Source organism: Balaenoptera musculus, chromosome 10 (genome assembly GCF_009873245.2).
Source record: "Balaenoptera musculus isolate JJ_BM4_2016_0621 chromosome 10, mBalMus1.pri.v3, whole genome shotgun sequence".
NCBI lineage: Eukaryota > Metazoa > Chordata > Mammalia > Artiodactyla > Balaenopteridae > Balaenoptera > Balaenoptera musculus.
This window is the reverse complement of record NC_045794.1, coordinates 98,527,112-98,547,420: the sequence shown is the minus strand read 5'-3', so window position 1 is coordinate 98,547,420 and position 20,309 is coordinate 98,527,112. Positions and strand designations below refer to the sequence as shown.

The 20,309-nt window shown below is 61.6% G+C and overlaps 1 protein-coding gene across 1 annotated transcript; it reads left to right on the top strand.

Annotated features, from left to right (window-relative positions):
• Positions 1–343: 343 nt before the first annotated feature.
• On the top strand, positions 344–18,891 carry TTLL12 (tubulin tyrosine ligase like 12). Its single transcript, XM_036866813.1, has 14 exons — positions 344–694; positions 4,410–4,582; positions 6,711–6,909; positions 7,752–7,911; positions 7,992–8,125; positions 11,086–11,162; positions 12,351–12,467; positions 12,566–12,760; positions 13,108–13,219; positions 13,962–14,113; positions 14,486–14,567; positions 16,180–16,248; positions 16,850–16,988; positions 17,452–18,891. Exons 1-14 carry the CDS (start codon positions 485–487, stop codon positions 17,601–17,603), a joined length of 1,971 nt encoding a protein of 656 aa, XP_036722708.1. The 5' UTR covers positions 344–484; the 3' UTR covers positions 17,604–18,891.
• The last annotated feature ends 1,418 nt before the right edge of the window (positions 18,892–20,309 follow it).

Here is a 20,309-nt window from a genome sequence, read left to right as displayed (position 1 = left end):
TGGGAAGATGTCGGTGCGGGACACCGGTGTCTCTGGGCCTCGGTTTCCCCTTCTGGACACTACCTGGAGTCCCTTCTGGTTCCGACCGCGTGGACGCTGGAAGGCCTCACTCCCGGCATCCCCCGGGGTAACCGCGGGCTGAAAGAGAAAACACCGCCCCCACCAGGCGCGCGTGCGCACACGCCGGACGCCCCAGGCCACAAACACACCACCCCCGCGCGCTCACGCACGCGCAGTGACGCGCGCGCACCCTTCGGAAGGCCCGGCCTTTGGGTTCCCCGGGTCCCGCGCCCCAGCTTTGCGCCCCAGCTGCCTTCGGCGAGCCTGGAGGCCAGGCGTGTGGGCGGGCTTGCGGGCGGCGGTGGGCGGGGAGCCCAGAGGAGGGCGGGGCTGGCGGCGGGGCTGGCGAGCGGGCGGAGTCGGGAGGGCCGGGCCCGCGGGCTGCGGCGGCGCTGGACTTGGCGGTGGCGCTGGTGGAGGCGACATGCAGGCCGACGCGAGGCTGGAGCGCGGCAGCCGGGTCCTGACGCCGCAGTCGGCGCCGAGTTTGGAGTCGGACCCAGAGCTGGGCCCGGACCCGGAGGAGGACGCGCGGGCCCGGGCCAAGTTCGCGGCGCTGCACGGCCCGGCGCTGCGCGCGTCGGGAGTCCCCGAGCGGTACTGGGGCCGCCTCCTGCACAAGCTGGAGCACGAGGTGCGGGCTGGGGTGACGCGAGGAGGGCGAGGCGCCGGGCGGGGAGAACCGGGGTGCAGGGCGTGCCCGGAGCGCCCCGGGCTCCCTTTGAGAGGTGCCAGGGAAGCTGCGATGCAGGTCCTCGAGGCGCGCATCCTCCAGTCCGGGTCAGCGCGGGCGCGGGGCGCGCCGGGGGTGGGTCGCTCTGGACCCTTCTACCAGGAAGGGTGTGGTCTGCGGGCTGGCTCTTGGCTGAGAGCCGCTGGGGTGGGGCGGCCCGGGGCCTCCTGGAGGACGCGTGCGGAGGAGGTTGGGAGGGCGCCTGGGGGAGTTGGTGGCTGGGAGAAGGAGGGCGAGCGCGTTCCGGGGCGGGGCGGGCTTCGGTGAGACGCGCAGCGGAGAGTTGGGGGGCGGCGTTGATGGACGATGCAGGGAAAACGGCCGGTGGTTTGAGGATGAAGAGCTACGAATCCCTTGACGACCGACTTAGACTTTACCTCCATGGCAGTTTGTGGCCTAGGAGTGGCGGCCAGAGCCTGTACCTGTGGCCCTGGTCCTGCCAGCATCTGGGGCTGGGCCAGGGCTGCGGCAAAAACTGGAACTAAAATGAACTTTGGCTCCCGTTGTGTGCCAGGCCCTGGGCTGCGTCCTCCACACATCCGAGCCCAGAGCAGTCCTGGGGGGTGGTAAGATTCATCACCCCCCCCTTTATACAGTGCAGAAAACTGAGGCTCAGGAAGAGGAAGTGACACTCCCAAGGTCTGTCAGACTTCTGAACTAGAAGCTTGCTTTCAGCCACTACCTGCCTCAGGGAAAACAGACGTCCAGTGAGTTTGTGTGGCTTTAACTGTTCAGGTCATAGAGTTCTTTCGTGTTTCTTCGTCTGATTTGAGCCCCGGGTCACCTTCATTTTGCAGATCAATGAAGACAGGCTGTGGGAGTTGGAGACAGAATCTAAACAAAAATGAAAAGAGCTCAGATGCTTCAAGGGTCTCCCTTTTTGTGGGGTCGGCTCCCTTCTGCTGGCCTGTGCTCTAGCCTGTGTCTCCAAAGGGCCTCCGCAGGGTCCTGGCTGAGGGGTGGGCCCTGGGTTTTGGTGGTTTGCCCATGTGCTGAAGCCAGAGCACGTTCACGGGCCCTCTGTTGCGGCCTTCTGAGCTGGAACCAGGCTCCTGCAGGGGCTGCCTCCTGGGCCGGAACAGACTGAGCAGTGCAGGCGGCGAGGTGGGACCCTGGAGCCAGAAAAAGGCTGCTGGACAAACCGCACCCTTTCAGCCAGTCTCTCTGCCTCTGAAATCAGGGTTGGACCAGGTACCTTCCTGCCCAAAACACAAGTAGTTGCTATAAAAAAAGGTGCAGTGTTATTGGTACCTACATTTTGTAACAGTGAATTCCCTTCCCCCTTATGACTTGCCCTCAATTCGCCAGCATTTCCTGAGCACTTACCCTAGTCCCAGGCCTGTGCTGGGCAGGAGGGGACCCCAGCGGTTTGTTAGGATAAAAAGGTCCTCGTGTACTGGGTGAAAGGAGCACGAGGTGGAAACACCCTGGCTCCGGCCCTGCCAGCCTCTGCGGGCAGTGAACTCACCTGGGCAAGTCACTTGCCCATCTGAGTCCAAGTCTCCCTCTGGAAGGTGAGGACCAGGAAACATGGCTCCGACTTCCACGGTCTTGGTGGGGGATTGGGTAGAGAGGCATGCCCAGCTCGTAGTCACCAGAGTGTAATGTCCCCTCCATCCTGGCCGCAAGATCTGCAGGCCGCCTGGCCACTGCTGCTCTGCTGAGGGACAGCCAGTACTTTTCCATGACCCTCCCTTGCCGTTACGGGTTATGGGCAGAGCTGTGAGTCACCACTGCCAGACCCAAACCTGCAGCCATTGTTCTGACAAACCTGCTGCTGTGGGCCCAGGTGTGGGGGAGGTCCACAGGCACCTGCTGACCAAGGAATGGGGCCCCTCCAGCCCCCCGAAAGCTGGGGACCCCGGTGCCTTGGAAAGGATGGGGAGTGTTTTACAGTAAATTTCAGCTCTTTTCTGTCTGCAGGAACTTCCCAGCTGCAATACCATTCCCCTTCCTTACCTCGTTAGGGCCTCCTCCAGTCCCTCTGTGAGGGGATGGTGGTCACCCCCATTTCACAGCTGGGAGAAGCCAGGCCCTGTACTGTCCCCTCCCTCCTGTCAGGTTTGGGGGTAGAGGGCTGGAGATACGGGGTTCTGGGTGGAAGCCCGAGGCGTGAGTCCCAGCCTCTGAGCCGCTCTCTTCTCATCTCCAAACCGGAGGGAAGGTAGTGGCTTCACCCTGGGCTCTGGGGGGGGGGTTAAAAGCGCCGTCCCAAAAAGTGCCCGAGCTCCCCTGCGGGTGGATCTGGTCGGCTCCACAGCCCTTCCCGCCCCAGCTTCTCTGCCTGGAGTCCTTGCACCACCACGGCATGGCCACACGTTTAAATCTTCCTCTTCCTTCACCGCTCACTTCAGGTGACGGCTTCCCCGTAAGGTCTTACCCGGCCCTCCAGGCCCCCGCACCGCTTACCTGGTCCTCTCAGGTGGCCCCTCTGCCACTGGGGCGAGGTCATGAGTGGTTCATCCTCGTACCCCCGTGCCCGTCCTGCCCAGCACATCCCGGCTGCTTGTGCCTGAATAGATGGCTGCTTTCCAGCTACTGGGATGAGTTTATCTCCCGTTTTTAATAGAGTCATGAGAAAGGTTTAGGGGCAGCTGGCCTTTGTTGAGTCCCTGCTATGTGCCACGGACTCTGTGTGTACTGTTTGATTGATGTATCGCTCTCACCTCTCCTGGAAGGTGGATGATGCCCCCTTCCCAGGTGAGAGACTAGTCTCAAAAGTGTCGTGATGGTAGCAAGTGCTTACAGAGGGTTTGCCAAGCTTAGCTTCTTCGAAGCTCTTCACGTGTGTTAATCATTTAATCCTCCCAACAAGCCCCTCAGGTAGGTTCTCGTATCCCCATTGTATGGATGGGGAAACTGAGGCACAGAGTAGTTCAGTGTCTTGTTCAAGGTCACATAGCCTGGCTGCCGAATCTGCCCTAAGGCCCCTTGCCGACTTGTGGCAGACACCAGGTACATGAGTGTGGCTATATGGGGACCGACTGGCTTGTCACCTTCACCAGCTGCACGTGGTTGGCAGTTGCCCTTTGCCAGGGAAACTCAAGGACCGAGGCCCTTACCTTCTGTCCCATCCTGGCCCAGGACCTCAGGAGACTAGACCCAGGCCATGGTTTGTGCAGACCTGGGCTGGCGTGGTGGCGTCAGGAGGCTCTTGGGCCCCCGTTTCCTTCTCGGTCACCTCCGCTGCCCTGGTGTTGGCTTGGTGGTGCTGGTGAGAGCAGAGTTGGGGTGCAATCCCTAGCCACCAAGTTCCTTACTCTCCCAGTCATTTCCCGCGTGACCGGAGCCACCCGCTCTGCCTTTTGAGCTGCATTTTCCCTGTAATGCAGGAGGCCAGACTAGATATCATGGGACACATGCATGCAGCCCCACCTCCAAGCTCGGGTCCCACGGGCTGAGGGGCCTTGGACGATAGCGCCAGCGATAGTGGGGGAGGTTAGGGCGTCATTCTCACTGATGAGGAACCCGTCTCCCCACCTGTAAAATGGGTAGCTGGGCAATAAAGAGGTCCTGCTTCTCCTAGGGGTTCAGTTTGTCCTCGAGGCCAGGGTGTGGCGGAAGGAACGGGTCAGGAATGGGGTCTCCTGCCAACACCCCGTCCTGTGGCCCCCAGGTGTTCGACGCTGGGGAGATGTTCGGGATAATGCAAGTGGAAGAAGTGGAGGAGGATGAGGGCGAGGACGAAGCGGCCCGGGAATTGCGGAAGAAGCCCAACCCAGGCGGCGAGCTCTGCTACAAGGTCATTGTGACCAATGAGAATGGGCTTCAGGCGGCTGACCCCAACAGGTAGGAGCCGCAGGCCGAGGCCTTTCGTCCGCACCGAGGCTGTCAGGGCCGGGCTGCCTTTTAGAAAGATGTCACCAAGGTCGTCGCCACTAGGGAGAAGCTGTCGTCGTGAGCACTCATGCTCCTGGGTGCCAGGTGCTGGTCCCTTAGCCCTGAGACAAGGTCCTGTCAGCCCCGACACTGGCGACACTCCTGCGTTGGTTGTGTTTCATGCTGTCCTGAGAGCAGCATCCCCCCCAGATGCCTCTTAACTGTCACAGTGGTCCCTGCATGGAGGTGTGACAAGTTCCCATTTTGCCGATGAGGAAACAATGTGGAAGGACTTGCCCAGGGTCACACAGCGGGTTAAGATCGTGGGTGTCGACCCCAGGGCAGCCTTAACTCGTGAGCCCGGGCTTTTCCAGGGACCCCGGGCCTGCCCCCGCTCCTGCTGGATCTCAGTCTCTGGGTGGAGCCCTGGGCTTTGCACCCCGGCATGTGAGCAGTGTGGCCTGCTTGATTCCTCGCGTGAGGCGCCGAGGCTGGGAGTGGGCCTGGGCCTTGCACGAGGCCACAGGGTAGAAAGGCCAGAGCCGAGACTGGACCCCAGGCTTCCTGCCTCCCAGGGGCCAAGAGGGGCTGTCCTCCGCCAGGAGAGGCCCACAGGTCCCTCTGCCCGACTTTGCCGGAACCCTGGTGGAGAAACTTGCCGGCCTCTGGGGGTTTCCGGGCACCTGTGACCGTAGCTCCTCCAGGAAGTCTGGCTCCTTCACCAGCCCCTGGTGGGGTGGGAGGGCCTCCACGGGTAATGACAGCAGCCAAGCTCCTCCACCCCTGTGCCCTCTGACTCAGAAACTCGCAGGCTCCCCGTTCTCATTACGTTCGGTACAGCAGACCTGCGCAGGTGCCTGCTCTGCTGCCGCCTGTGCCAGCCGTGGGGCTCGGGCCCAGCGGCCACCTCGAGCAGCTCCTGGCCTCTGCCCCCTCCACGCACACCACCAGGCAGGTTTGGGGAGGGATGGGGATGGTGTCTGGGCTGGGAGCCCGGCTCCACCGCCCTTCCTGCTCCGGGGCCTTTCTTCCCTCCAGACCTTTGTGAGTCCGCCCCACCCCGCCCCAATGGCCAGGCCCCAGCCGCCATCCTCCCCCGCACCCACCGTGTCCAGCAGCCATTGTGTGCGTCTGCCCAGGTCACCCCCAGATGCTCCACTTTGAAGGCCTGGCTCTGTGCCGTGTCTCACACGGTCACAAACTCTACGCACGAGGACAGGAATAAATCATTTGTTTCAGGATATGCGAACAAAAGACAATATAAGTGCAGTAAAATAACTACTGCTGAGCTTGCCCCCCAGCCTAAGAACCAGAGCGGTGGCTGTTCCTTCCGTGTTAGCAGGGGGCCGGGCCAGGGCTGCTTCCCCAGCAGGCAGAACCCGGGGCGTTCGGAGCCTCCGAGTCCAGCAGGGCTTGGATGGTGTCCGGGCAGCCTGACCTGTGGGCTGGGGGCAGTCAGTCATGTCCTTGGGCCTGCAGTGGGGACACCCCACCCTCCACCACGCTGGTGTGAGAGCCTTGCAGCTGGCCCACCGGGCTCCTGCGGCGCCCGGACTGTGTAGACTGCAGGTGTCCGTACACGTGGGGCCTTGAAGCCTCTCCCGCAGAAATCCCTGGCGCTTCACGAGAAGTGCCCAGAAGTCCCGGGCAAGCACGAGTGAGCTCTGAGTGGGGCTCCTTTGCGTGTCTGCCTGCAGGTAGCAAGGTTGGGGGGCGTGGGCCTGCCCTCCAGCAGTTCAAAATCCAGTTGAGGACAGTTAACTGCCGCGGTGATCACTGTAGTCATAACTGAGTACATGAGGATTCAGTGTACGGTCAGCATGCTGTTTTGTCTCCTTTGATGCTCACGTCAGCCCGGTGATAGGGGGTAGGGACTGTGTTGCCCTGTTTTAGAAACTGGAAAAGGGAGAGGAACTTGCCCAGGCCCGCACGGCAGGTGGTCGGCAGAGCCGGGATCCCCACCCAGGCCCGGTGCGGGGTCCAGGCCTCAGCCCGGCCTCTTCCTCAGGCGGATCCCGCCTGCTGGCCCTCTTTCCGCCCTCCCTTCTTGCCCTGCCTGCGTGGTAGCCTCACGCTCACCTGTAGCCTGTGCCCGCAGCATCTTCCTTATCGACCACGCCTGGACGTGCCGCATGGCACATGCCCGCCAGCAGCTGCAACAGGTGCCCGGGCTGCTGCACCGCATGGCCAACCTGATGGGCATCGAGTTCCACGGCGAGCTGCCCAGCGCCGAGGCCGTGGACCTGGTGCTGGAGGAGATGTGGAAGTTCAACCAGACCTACCAGCTGGCCCACGGGGTGAGTGGGCAGCCGGGCCCCAGGGGAGGCAGACAGGCCTTTGCTGCCCCGTGCCGTCAGGGCTAGCGGGAGGTGTCCTTTTACCCTGCAAGTGAGGAAACTCATCTTCTGTGGTCAGTGGAAACTACCCTGGTTCCCCGCGGCTCTGTCACGGGCCTGTTACTCTTTGCCTCGGGCCAGCCAGTGCCGGGACCCAGGCATCCATGCGGCCTTTGGGATCACAGTACACAACCCTCTCCCGGACCCCGGCGACCTGGCTGCCACTCTCCTGGCCTCTTCTGGTTCCCTCACCCTCCTAAAAGCCCTTAGTGATACCCTGCTGCTCTCCGGAGTAGAGCTGAGTCCCTTCAGCATGTCCTTGGGCTTACATCACCAACCCCCTCCCCGGCCTCCCCAGACCCACCCTTACGTTCCAGCCCCTCACCACTTTCAGTCCGGGAAAAGGCAAAAGTTGCTTCTCCTGATCTCAGCTTAGCTGTTGCCTCCTCCAGGAAGCCTTCCCTGAACTCAGAAGTCTCCCCGCTCCTCCCCCTGCACACAGAACCAAACACATCCATGTAGCTACTAGGCTAAGTGCCTTCTTTCTGTACACCTTTGCCACACATGTGATCACATGGCAGCCCACTGGCCTGTTGTCCTTGTCTGCCAGGGCAGGGCCGCCAGCCCGGAGGCCACGGGTTCAAGGGATTGAAGCCGTGTGTGGTAGGTGCTCCAGGCTCTGAGAGTTGGGCACAGACGGGCCGGTGGTAGGTGTTTGGGTCGTGGATGCGTGGAAAGGCACGCGGACGGGAGGGGCGGGGAGGCGGAGCAGTGGGCGAGGGTGGCGTGTGCTCTGCCCGCAGACGGCCGAGGAGAAGGTGCCGGTGTGGTACATCATGGACGAGTTCGGCTCGCGCATCCAGCACGCGGACGTGCCCAGCTTCGCCACCGCGCCCTTCTTCTACGTGCCCCAGCGGGTGGCCTACACGCTGCTGTGGCCCCTGAGGGACCTGGACACGGGCGGTAAGTCAAACCCCGCCCACCTCAAGGAAGGGCCGGCCGCCTTTCTGCCACCCCCTGACTGCCCGCGTGTCCTGGTACAGAGGAGGTGACCCGGGACTTTGCCTACGGAGAGGCCGACCCTCTGATCCGGAGGTGTGTGCTGCTGCCCTGGGCCCCCGCCGACCTGCGGGACCTCAGCTCCTCCACGCCCGAGCCACCCGACGAGCACTACCAGGTGTGGCCTCCAGCCCTGACCCCTGGGCCTGTTTGCTGGTGGCTCCTGGAACTCTCTTCACCCAGTCGCCAAATGCTGCGGAGCACCAGCTGGCTGCCCTGGGAGGGAGAGGAGAGTTTGGGGGTGTCTGAGAGACAAGGGGCGGCTCAGAGCGCAGGGAGCAGACGTGAGCTGCCCGGGGCCACACAGCTGGGCGCCAGCCTGGAGCCCAGACCCCGGGGTCCCGCTGCTGGGAACCGTCCTTCCAGAGGGTTGGGTAGAGCTGGTGGGCTGGAGGTCGGTGCTGCTCTTCCCTGTTTTCAGGGGCCGGGGGGCGGGGGCAGTGGGCGCTCTGTGGCTCGGCTATGAATCCCAGCTCCGTACCGTTTCTCCATTTCCTGACACCTCCCTCACCAGGGATGTGAGGACACTATGTTCAGACACAGCACGGGATGTCTTCTGGCTCACAGCAGGCCCCCAGCAAGTGGTCGTCATGGGTGTCCTTGCTGGGGATGACAGCAGTGCTTCAGTCCGCGGTCTGGGTCCCACCAGGGACCACTGACAGGTGCCTGGCTGGTGGTGAGTTAGTGCAGGGCCCAGTCGGTGAGGCAGGCCAGGCTGGGGAGCCAGGGTTGGTGCAGCCTGGGGTAGGGCAGCAAGTGGAGCCTATGGGAACAGAACCAGGCAGGGCTGAGCAGGAAGTAACACCCTGGCCCTCTCTCCTCCTCCCCTGCCCTCTCATCTCCTGCCACTGCTTCCTGTCAGCCGGTCCCAGTTGGAAACCAAGGGATGCACAGGCCTCTGCTTAGCACTTCACGGGCATGCTCTGCTGTAATCCTTACAATAGGACATCCGGACCTATTTCTATCTTCATTTTACTGAGGATGAGGAAACTGAGGCACAGAGAGGTTAAGTAACTTGCCGAAGGCCACACAGCTGGTGGAAGAGCGGGAGTCCAAAACCAAGGGGTCCTGGTAGCTTGTGGGCAGAGGCTCCAACCTTGCCCCACACGTTGCAGTTGCCCTGCCCCCACCAGCACATCACATGCTCGCTGAATGCCCCAGAGGATTGTGCAAAGGAGTAAACTAGTTAACTCGCGTTAGAGTGGGAAGTGTGTGTGGCGTTAGCGGTTCTGTGAGGCTGCTGGCTGGGAGGGCTGGGCTGACACAGTAGTCCTGTTGGCACTTTTCCCTCTGAATTTAACCTTAGCCAGCGGTAATTGAACTGATTCTGTCGAAAACTCAGGGATCACCCTTCTCAATTCAGAGGTGTGTTTCAGAACCTCGTAGAGTGCCTGCACCTAGTAGGTGCTAAACACTTGAACAAGTCAGTGAATGCAAAGGGGTAAGGTTTAAGAAGGGCTTAGGAACAAAGACTTCCTGATCTTGAGGTTGTTAAAGGAACATGAATTGAAATTAGCATTTGTGGGGGGTTGAGCGAGATGCCCTCCACTGGCCAGGAAGAGGAGAACAGAGTCCAGACAATGGTTTTCTAAAACATCCTGGTTGGTTTTCCCCATTTGACCCATCTGGATCAGGCCTGTGCCGTGGGCCTTGGGGTTGCCTGTATTAGTTAGCTAGCACCAGGTAACAATTTATTCCAAAACATAGCAGCTCAAGACAGCAGACATTCATTATCTCTCGCTTTCTGTAGAGAGATGGGGAGTGGCCCGGCTGGGTGCTTCTGGCCCAGGATCTCTCATGAGCGTGCTCAGGCTGTCGTCTGAGGCTTGATGGCGCTGAGGACCTGCTCCCACGTGGCACACTCACACACCTGGCAAGGTGGTGCCGGCTGTGGGCAGGAGGCCTCAGTTCCTCCCCAGCCGTGGGCTTCTCCGCGGGGCTGCTTGAGTGTCCTCGGGACATGGTGACTGACTTCTCTCGGAGGAAGTGATCTGAGAGAAGGCGAGGAGGAGACTGCAGGGCCTTTCGTGAAATAGCAGACTGTTGTTCCACTTCTTTCTATTTGTTATAAACAACTCATTCAGCCCAGCCTATGCTCAAGGGAAGATGAATGAACTTTGCCTTTCAAAAGGAATATAGAAGAGTTTATGGACATGTTTTATTTTATTTTATTTATATGGCTGCGCCGGGTGTTAGTTGCAGCACATGGGATCTTCGTTGCCACGTGTGGGATCTTTTCTTTTTTCTTTTTTTTTTTTTTAATTATTTTTTATTTATTTATTTATTTTTTGGCTGTGTTGGGTCTTTGTTTCTGTGCGCGGGCTTTCTCTAGTTGTGGCAAGCGGGGGCCACTCTTCATCGCGGTGCGCGGGCCTCTCACTGTCGCGGCCTCTCTTGTTGCGGAGCACAGGCTCCAGACGCGCAGGCTCAGTAGTTGTGGCTCACGGGCCTAGTTGCTCCGCGGCATGTGGGATCTTCCCAGACCAGGGCTCGAACCCGTGTCCCCTGCATTAGCAGGCAGATTCTCAACCACTGTGCCACCAGGGAAGCCCCTGGGATCTTTTAGGTTGCAGCATGCGGGCTCTTGGTTGCAGCATGTGGGATCTAGTTTCCTGACCAGGGGTCGAACCCAGGCCCCCTGCATTGGGAGCGCGGAGTCTTCACCGCTGGACCACCTGGGAAGTCCCTATGGACATGGTTTAAACCATCACACGGCTTAAGCTCAGAGCAGCTTTTGGGGGCTCCCCGAGGACCAGGTAGCCCCCTCCCAGGACAGGCTGGGCACCTTCTGGGCTGCTTGTGACTTGGAGGAAGCATTTAGAACAATGAGAAGATTTAGGGCAATGTTTACGTTGTTCTTTTGACACAAAACAGGCTGTTCGGCACCTGAGGGGCCTTGAGCCCCGGAATCCTGGGCTGGGGGTGGTCAGAGGGCTCTGGGCGCTGCGGTGCCTGCGAAGGGCTCTACCTGAGGTCCAGGTGTGCCCCCTGGGATCCCAAAACCCTGATGTACAGGATGGGGAGGCGTGTGCTCCTTTTTTTGAAGGTCTGTTTCTACCGCCAGTGTTTTCCTTCTAGGCTATTTTGGAGGAAAACAAGGAGAAGCTGCCAGTGGCCATCAGCCCGGCGGAGTACCCCTGCGACCACGTCTTCAGGTGCGTAGCCCACCCTGCCCCCAGCCTGTGATGAGCCTTTGCCTCGGTCCCTTTCCTCACGCACTCCTCACGGTCCCCACGACTCCTGGAACAGTGCTCGGTACAGGGCGGCCTCAGTAAGTCCTCTGCCCCCTGGCAGCACAGCAGTGACAGAAACGCCACGGGCGGGGTCTCAGGGTCACAGAGAGAGCGCCCGAGAAGTGAGGGTGAGCTGGGGTGCGCACGACCTCTGGAAGCGGGGAGCCAGTGCCGACAGTGACGGTGCTGGGCACCCAGGAAAGCCACCCAGATTGCCGGGGGGGCCGCTCCCAGGTGTCTGCAGGTGTGGGCTGGCAGCTTAACGTAAGGCCAGGCAGGCCAGCAAGCCCAGGCTGGACCCTGGGTGGAAGCAGATGCTCCCTTTTACGGGTGAGGAAGTGGAGGTCCTGGGGGACGCCCACCAGGCATCGAGCTGGCTCGGGGGCGGGTCCCGGGTCAGCCAGGGGCAGGTTGGCCTCTGTTTCCAGGGGGAGGCCCTCCCTCTGGCTGCCCACACCTGCTCCAGCCAGAACGGACACCATGCTCCACTGGCCCCTTCCCCCAGGTTCTGGGGGTTTCCTCCCACTGGCCCTCGGCCCGGCCCTCCTCCCCTTACCTGAGTTCGCCACCCAGCATCCCTCCACCTCCTCAGGTCAGAGGCTACACTGAGGCCCCCTGAGCCTCGCCCCCTCCCCACAGCTGTGCTCCGCTACACGCGCCCCGTGCCGGCCCCGCCTGAGCAGCCGGCTCCTCGCCTCTCTTCCTCCCTGGATCGCTGTCCAGGGCCAGGCCTCCCTCCCTCCTGCCTTTGCACTCCAAAGTGTGGCCGCACCCACCGCCCCCGGCAGACAGGCTCCCAGGCCCTGTCCTCTCCTCCGCCCAGGGCCGGGCCGTGTGGAATGCAGGCCCCCGGGACTCCGGCTCCCTTCTCTGAGGGCAGAGGTCCCAGCGGTAGACCCGTCCCGTTTCCACGTGGGAGGAGGGAGCCCGTGCCTGATAAAACGCTCGGGTTCTCCTGGTTCGTCCTCAGGAGGAGTGTGAGGTGGCCCTGTGGTCCCATCTTACAGATGGGGAACCCGGGGTCGCCGGGGTCCGAGAGGCCCCGTCACTGGGCGGACAAGCAGAGGCTGTGGGTCGGAGGCCGACCTCAGCCCACCCCACCCCCCGCAGGGTCTACACGGACATCCGGCAGGTGCTCAGCCACCTCACCCACCCGCGCTTCACCTTCACTCAGAGCGAGGCGGATGCCGACATCCTCTACAACTTCTCGCACTTCAAGGACTACAGGTGAGGTGCTTCCCAGCCCGGTCCCCGCCGCCTCCCCCCGAGCCCCGCCCCCCGGAGCCCCGCCTCCCCTGACCGGTGGCGCCTGCCCGGCCCCGCAGAAGGCTGAGCCGGGAGAGGCCCAATGTGCTGCTGAACCAGTTCCCCTGCGAGAACCTGCTGACGGTGAAGGACTGCCTGGCCTCCGTCGCGCGCCGGGCGGGCGGCCCCGAGGGCCCGGCCTGGCTGCCCCGCACCTTCAACCTGCGCACCGAGCTGCCCCAGTTCGTCAGCTACTTCCAGCAGCGGGAGAGGCGGTGAGGACCCCCCGCCCGCCCCCGGGAGCCGCAGCGGCCGAGACCCTACGCCCGTCAGGCTCCCGCGGTCCCCACCACCCCGCCTGGCCCGCCCCCTGGCTGAGCGCCTGCTGCGCGGTGGCCACGGTTCCGGGAGCTGCGGGCTTTCGCTGTGCTGCTGCCCGGCGGCCCTTCCTCCTGGAGGGCGGCTCCCTTGGCCCCGTCAGGCTCCTCACTCCCGAGGCCCAGCCCCTAAGGTCTCCTCTGGGACCCCTCTCTCAGCCCCTCCTCTGCTGCCACAGTACTGGGGACACAGTGCCCGGGAGGGTGGGCCCAGGGCACAGCCTGGTCATCCCCTCTGCTCCCAGGGGCGAGGACAACCACTGGATCTGCAAGCCCTGGAACCTGGCCCGCAGCCTGGACACCCACATCACCAAGAGCCTCCACAGCATTATCCGGCACCGCGAGAGCTCCCCCAAGGTGGGGCCCTGGGGCGCCGGGCGGGGGTGCGGGGGGCCGCGCCGGGCTCTGCCAGGACCTTTGTGGGTAGGTCCCGGTGTCAGCGTTCTTCAGCTCACAGGAGTCTCCAAAGCCGCCACCCCCACTCCTTCCCCTGCCCTTGCCTGGCGGGGGGGCTGTGTGACAGTCGGGTGAGAGGAGGGAGCCCCCCTGGGTGTGTCCGACCTGCATCCCCATGCGCACCGCGCCTCACAGGACCACCTGGCAGCAGGGAGGTGGCCAGGCCAGGGAGCCCTGCAGGGCACTGGACGAAGGTGCTGTAGTGGCACGGGGCCCATCAGTGGGGGAATTGAAGGACACAGGGTTCTGCACCTGGACAGAGGCTCGAGACAAAATGCCACTGCGATGACCCTTGTGAAGGTTTCCAGTGGTGGGATGGGGAGTCGGTGGATGTATGGCTGAGAATCTGTATTCGGTTTTCAAAGCTAAAAACTTGTGGCATCTTTTTCTTCAATTAAAGATGAAGATAAAGAACTCATTGCAGCTAAGACACAGGTTTGAAAAGACAGGAGGACCCGGAGTGCAGGGAGCAGGTCCTTTCATGGCACCGAGACGGGAGGTGGGCTCAGGAGTCAGTCTTCCTCCAGATGTGGTGACAGCACTTGGACGTACCACGAGTGGGAGCCACAGCTGGGGAGGTCGGGGTGCTCTGTCCTGGCCCAGGTGCGACAAGCCACCTGTGAGCCTGCATCTGTGTTCTCAGGTTGTGTCCAAATACATTGAAAGTCCCGTCTTGTTCCTTCGAGAAGATGTGGGGAGGGTCAAGTTCGACATCCGCTACATCGTGCTCCTGCGGTCCGTGAAGCCCCTGACGTTGTTCGTCTATGACGTGTTCTGGCTGCGGTTCTCCAACCGGTAAATGGGGAGACTGGGCTGGGGCTGGGGGCTGGGCGACAGGGCCCCTCTTTTACTCGGGATGAGAATGCCTGCACGGGGGCTCCTTTACCACCAAGCACCCAGCAGGGACCCCGCTGAGCCCGTTTCTGTTAAACGGCAGTAATTCTCGCCCCGCCTGTGTCACCACCACCTTGTGGAACAGGCACCTGCCCCCTCAAACCACGACGATGTTTACCGGCCTAGTGGGGGTCTTCGTGGTTAGCCCCTGGCCGGGGGCGCGGGGGCGGTGCGGGACTGCCCCACTCTCGGGGGAACTGGCGCCTGGCCAGGGGGCTCTGAGCATCTGCCGTGCCCAGGACCCACTCGAGCGTCTGTCCGCTCGTCCTGCAGGCCCTTCGCACTCAACGACCTGGACGACTACGAGAAGCATTTCACTGTCATGAACTACGACCCGGAATTGGTGCTGAAGCAGGTAGGGAGGGTCCTGGCGGGGCCTGGGGAGGGGTTCCCGTGGAGGCTGGCACAGACGGGACCCGACACCCATCAGCTTGTCTTCCGGGCAGCTTGCGTAGTGGTCAGGGGAGCTGCCTTCTGGTACCTGCGTCCCCTCCCACAGCTGCCCCTGCAGCTCTGAGGGGCACGTGCTTGGGTTGAGGGGGCCCCTGGGGCTTCCCGGTCCCCTGGCAAGTCTGAGCAGGGCAGGGTCTCAGCCGGGAAGCGCAGGCTGCCTTCTGTTCGGCACCCGCTGAGCGTGAGGACGGGTAGGGGTGGGGAGGCGCACAGGTTCGTGTCCCGCGGCCCCCAGGGCGGGCAGCTCTGCTGGCCTGCGACCCTGCCTGGACCCTGGGCCCTCTGTCTTGCCCGTGCTCTCTGGGCACCGCAAGCAGAGGGCGTCAACACAGCTCCTTTCGAGGTGAGGGCGTGATCCCCCAGCTGCCAGTGGTGCACCTGGGACAGGTAGGGGAGGCACAGCCTGGGCAGAGACAGAGGCCGGCTCTGGGTGGAGGCAGAAGGGAAGGAGAAATAGGCCCCCCCGACGTGTTGTCCACGAAGTCCTCTTGGACCAGCAGGTTGGTTATGGCTGTTCTGGGCAGACAGGAAGTAGGGCACAGGCACTCTCCCACCCTGCTCCATACAAGGCCTGCAGGTGGCCTTCTGGTCCCCACCTCCCTCGAAGCAGCCACTGCTGAATGTGGGGATTGTGTTTCCGAGGCACGTGGTGATTTGTTAGTAAATGTGCCGCCCTGAGCTCTCGCTGTGCCATGTCTGAGAAGTCCTCTAGGGGGCGCTGCGCCGTCCGAGTGGCCAGGCCACGTGCACGGCCGGCAGGGCCGCTGCTGCTCCTTCCTCTTGTCCTGGGCTGTGTTGACAGCTGGTCCCTAGGAGCCCGAGCCCGAGCCCTCGCCGGGGTCCCGGGATGTTGCAGAGGTTGTCTCTGAGGACCTGAGTGCCTTTCCTCTACATAGCAGGTGTCGTCCCGAGGGTCACGTTTCCTCTGAAGCCCCCGCGTGTGGGGACGCGTGTCCAGCAGGGCGAGAACGTTGGGCTTCCATAGGGAGCCCGTCCTGGTCCTCTCTGGGAGAAACCTGAGCTGACGGCCAGCTTGCTCAGGTGTGTTTTGGGTGACATCTTGGCCTGAGAAGCCCTTGCTGTCCTCAGGCACTTTGAGCCGGGACCGGGCAGTGAGCTCAGGCCTGGGCCTTGCAGACTTGGGTCCGAGCTCTGCGTCCAGTGACAATCGTGAGAGGGACGTGGTGACACGTTGGCCCGGGCCTCCCAACGTTCAGTGCCTCACTGGAGCCTCACAGCAACCGTGCAAAGTGGGTTTGCTGGGCGGGGAGCGTTGTCCCGTTTTACAGATGGAGACACTGAGACTCTGAGAAGTGAATGTGTCCAGAGCTCAGACCCCGTGTCCTGCCTCCCATTTGTGTCCTGCGGGGGTGGAGCTGGAGAGGCTGCTGGCGCCAACCTGGGGCCCCGGCGAGTATCAGGGCTCCACGTGAAAGCAGGGCAGGCCAGGCCTCCCCCGCCCCTGCCCAGAGGAGGCCCCGGGCAGAGCTCGACGGGCCCTGTGTCTGTTGCAGATGCACTACGATGAGTTCGTCCCGGAGTTTGAGAAGCAGTACCCAGAATTTCCCTGGAAGAGCGTCCAGGTGAGTCCCGGCAGAGCTGGAGGGGCCGGGCCTTGCCTCGTGGGCCAGCGTCAGGCGGGTGGGGGCCTTTGCCTCCTCTGGATGGTCTGCTCCTCCCACCAGGGCTGGTGAGGGAGACGGTGTGGGCCGAGACCCCTCCTCCCCTCTGGCCCGGGTGGGGTGTTGTGAGGGTTCCTTGGAGGGGGCCTGGCAGGGCATTCAGGACACCCTTGGGACAGCCAGACGGCAAAGGGCTCTGTGTGTGCCAGGAATTGCACACCTGAGGGGACACGGGGACGTGCTTAGAGACACAAGCTGGCCGCCACTTGCTGGAGTGAGCGTTCGGGAGCTGCGCTGCCTGGCTTGGTGCAGAAGGAGCCGTGGGCTCCAAGGCGGGGGACCCAGGCAGGTCTGCAGGAGCTGGATGCCAGGAGTGAGGGAGCAGGGCACAGGTGGCTCTGGCCAGGTCTGGTGTCAAAAAGGATGTCGGAGGAGGTGACTTGGCTGTTTGGGGACCAGGGCTCAGGAAGGGGCTGTGGACCCCATATGGAGAGGCTGCTCTGAAGGGCTGGGCCCAGTGTCAGCCATGCAAGCCCCTGACCCTGCCTCCCCCGGCCCCCAGGCTGACATCTTCCAGGCCTTCACGGAGCTGTTCCAGGTGGCGTGTGCCAGGCCGCCCCCGCTGGGCTTCTGCGACTACCCCTCATCCCGGGCCATGTATGCCATCGACCTCATGCTGAAGTGGGACAGCCGTCCAGATGGTGAGGGGGCTCCCCTGCCCCGTAATCCAAAGCGCCCTCCCCACTTACCCAAAGGTGGTCATTCAGCCCACACAGGGACAGAGGGGGGGCGTCGCTGCTCCTTCGCCATGGTCAGCACTTGCCTCGAGTTAGCCTGAGATCTGGGTCAGAGGAGGCCCACCTTTAGGAGCCACGGCCTGCAGGGCAGAGCACGAGCAGGAAAGGCAAGTGGGCGGCAGTGGTGTCGGGAGAGAGCTCACAAGGGAAGGAACCCTACGTGAAAGGCCGGGGGAGCAGCGGCCCTGGCCGGGCACCCTCGTTCCAGAGTCCCCGGGATGTGGTGGCTCGTGTCACTCCTGGGGCTGGAGGTGGCTCCGGTCTTTCCCCTGGACAAGCAGGCTTCAGGCCAGGCCCCCAGAGAAGCCCTCGCGGGTCCCCCAGCCCACCTCCCAGGAGTGAGATGCCCGTGCTTTTGCGCCATCAGGGAAGCGAGTGATGCAGCCGCAGCTCCTAGAGGTGAACTTCAACCCAGACTGTGAGCGGGCCTGCAGGTGCTACCCGGCCTTCTTCAACGATGTCTTCAGCACCTTGTACCTGGACGAGCCTGACAGCTGCCCCGTCACCCGCCTCGTGTAGGCACCCGCTGGCCCTTCTGTGGGTGCTCGTGGGTGGATTGCAGCCTCAGTTCCCGGAGCTGCTTCTGCACCGTGCCCCCACCCCCGCCTCCGCTCCTCCTCCCCCCGCCGTGTGAGCTGTGGCCCCAGCTTCACACCCTGGGGGCTCGGGGGCCCCCTCCCCCGTCGGTCAGGAGCAGAGCCAGTCATGCTGCCCCCGGGGCTGAGTGCTAGGCCCCTGCTCACACCCCCCTCACTGCCGTCTGTGCGGTGATTAGTCTCAGCTCAGCCAAGGGCTTTATTCCGGAGAGTTTGGTTTCTGGGGTGCTGTGCTTCCAGAGGGCATTAGTGAAAGGGGTCTGGGGAGCACGCCGTGGTGTTCTCAGAAACGAGCTTCCCTAGGAGCGCCCATGGGAGCCCAGTGGTTAACAGGCCCAGACTGGCTGCTTCCCACGCTCCACCCCAGGCCCTGTGACAGGCGTCCCCAGGTCCCCCTAGGAGCCTGCTTCTCAGACCCAGCCTTCTCCCCCTTCACCAGCAACCTCCCTCGAGGCTCCAGGGCAGGACAGCCACTGCCTTTGGTTGCCGTTGCCTTCCCATTTGGCCCCGTGGAAAGGGCCAGATGTGGCACCAGCACCTCCCCGCCCGCTGGGCACTGCAGTGTTTCCAGCCTCGCCTGAGGTTGGCTGGGACGCTCCAGTGAGGGGACTCGGGGACAGGTGTGGGCAGCAGAGCGCCAGGCAGTGGGCGGCTGAGAAAGATGCTTCCAGGGAGAGTGCCATCTTCCACCGGCTGGAGTCAGAATGGGGGGTTTTTGTAACTTTTTCATTTATGGGAAGAAAATACGAAATTTTCGTTCTTTCCTTAATTTTGTTTCTGAAATTTTGAGTCAGTTTCCAGGGTAGTTTGTGTTGCCACAGTGTACCCAGCCCAGCTAACCAGACGGCGGGTCTGACTTTCGTAGAGGAGCTGCCTGCAGAGCTTTCATGTGTGTGTACATGTGTGCGTGTGTGTGCGCGTGCATGCATGCGTGTGTTGGGAGGTGCTTGTTTCATTCTGAAGCCAAGAATGATCCTTGTAGCAAAACTGGACTTGACTGCGCCTCCTACTTCCGTGTCTTTTGGGGTGTGTCTGTCCACTGTCTCTGCTAACCAGAAGTTCAGTCTGTGTTCTGGGAAACACCCTTTCCTCCAGCCAAGGAGAGGTTTAGAGGGCAGGACACCTCATCTCTGGTTTTCTCTGTGGGAGAGCTGCTGCGTCCTGTCCCCTCCTGGACTTGATTTGTACCGCAATAAAGTATGCCTTCTCTACTTTTGCCTCCCTTTCTCTTTGGGGGCCCTGGAACCACAGACCTGCATGGTGTATCAGTTGTTTTCCTTGCTCACTGTCAAAGAAAACCAAAATATCAAGACGTATGCTTTGAGAAACAGAAGAAATGAGATAGTATTTAGGCCTCCACGTCCCTGTCTTTGGGCTGCTGTAACAAAATATCATAAACTGGGTGACTTAAACAACGGAGGTCTCTTTCTCGCTGTTCTAGAGGCTGGGATGTCCTCAAGTCACAGGGGTGGCATATTTGCTGCCTGAGGTGGGACGCTCTTCCTGGTTCATAATTGGCTGTATTCTCACTGTGTCCTCGTGAGGTGGGAGGGGCAAGGGAGCTTTCTGGGGCCTCTTTTATAAGGGCACTAATCCCATATGTGGGGGCCCCACCCTCATGACCTAATCACTCACTTCCCAAAAGCCCCACCAACTAACTGTCACAGTGGGGGTTAGGATTTCAGCATGAATTTGAGGGTATAAATAGGCAATAGTTCCTGACCCAAAGCTTGGTTTCCTAGCACTGGTTCTATTTCAGAGTGGGATGAGGTAGGGACAGATGTGGAGCTGAGGCCCATCTCTGCATCATGACCAACACCCGGGAGCCTCAGTCCCCCTGTGAGCCCTGAATCCTGGCTCCGTGCTTACACCTGGGGGCTTCGGGATGGAGTTCCCTCCTGCCTGATTCCTCATCCTGGGGGTGGGGATAATAGGAGACTCTGCCCACAGGGCAGCAGGGGGTGGTCCGTGGGCCCTGTCAGCCAGCACAGTGGCGCCCCCTGGTGGTTTTGAAGGTTAAAACAAAGGCAGAGGGCCCCTGACACCCAAGCCAGGGTCCTTCCCGTGCCCCTCAGAAGAGGTGCTCACACCAGGCTGTTCATCAGATGCCTCCCAGGATGCTCCTGCCCGTTCCCAGTTAACTTAGAACCTGGTTGCCCAGTGCAATCCCAGTGGAATCAGCATAGTCACTGGGATCAGAGGACCACATGATCCAGCCTTTCCGTAATTATAAATGTGCTTTTCCCCAATTCCAGAGGTCCTTACACCTCTGATCAGTGAAAATCAGACAACCCCCAGGAAGACCATCAAGCTGGGCTTCCAGGGTCCCAGAAGACTCGTTGCAGTGGAGACGTTTCTTATCCCTCTAAATACTTTCTGGTACCCATCTTCACCTGAGTCAGTTTCTCTGTGTTAAGAATTCATCAGAAGTCAGACTCTGACGTTTGGGCTTGACAGGAGAGTCCCAGTAGCAGTGATAATTGTACCAAAGTTCTACAGGGCGACACAGAAGAAATCCAAAAGGTAAAGCTTGAGATGCTGACGGTGAAATTTAGAAAACGTCCCCAGGGATGACCTATGGCCACATAAACACGGCAGCTCTTTCGTGGACGCAGAATAGAATCTCTTG

Coding starts and splice junctions, on each gene's coding strand:
- TTLL12 (XM_036866813.1), top strand. CDS start 485: ATGCAGGCCGACGCGAGGCTGGAGCGCGGCAGCCGGGTCCTGACGCCG. Junction 12,468..12,565: donor TCGCACTTCAAGGACTACAG/GTGAGGTGCTTC, acceptor CCGGCCCCGCAG/AAGGCTGAGCCGGGAGAGGC. Junction 16,989..17,451: donor GTGGGACAGCCGTCCAGATG/GTGAGGGGGCTC, acceptor TTGCGCCATCAG/GGAAGCGAGTGATGCAGCCG.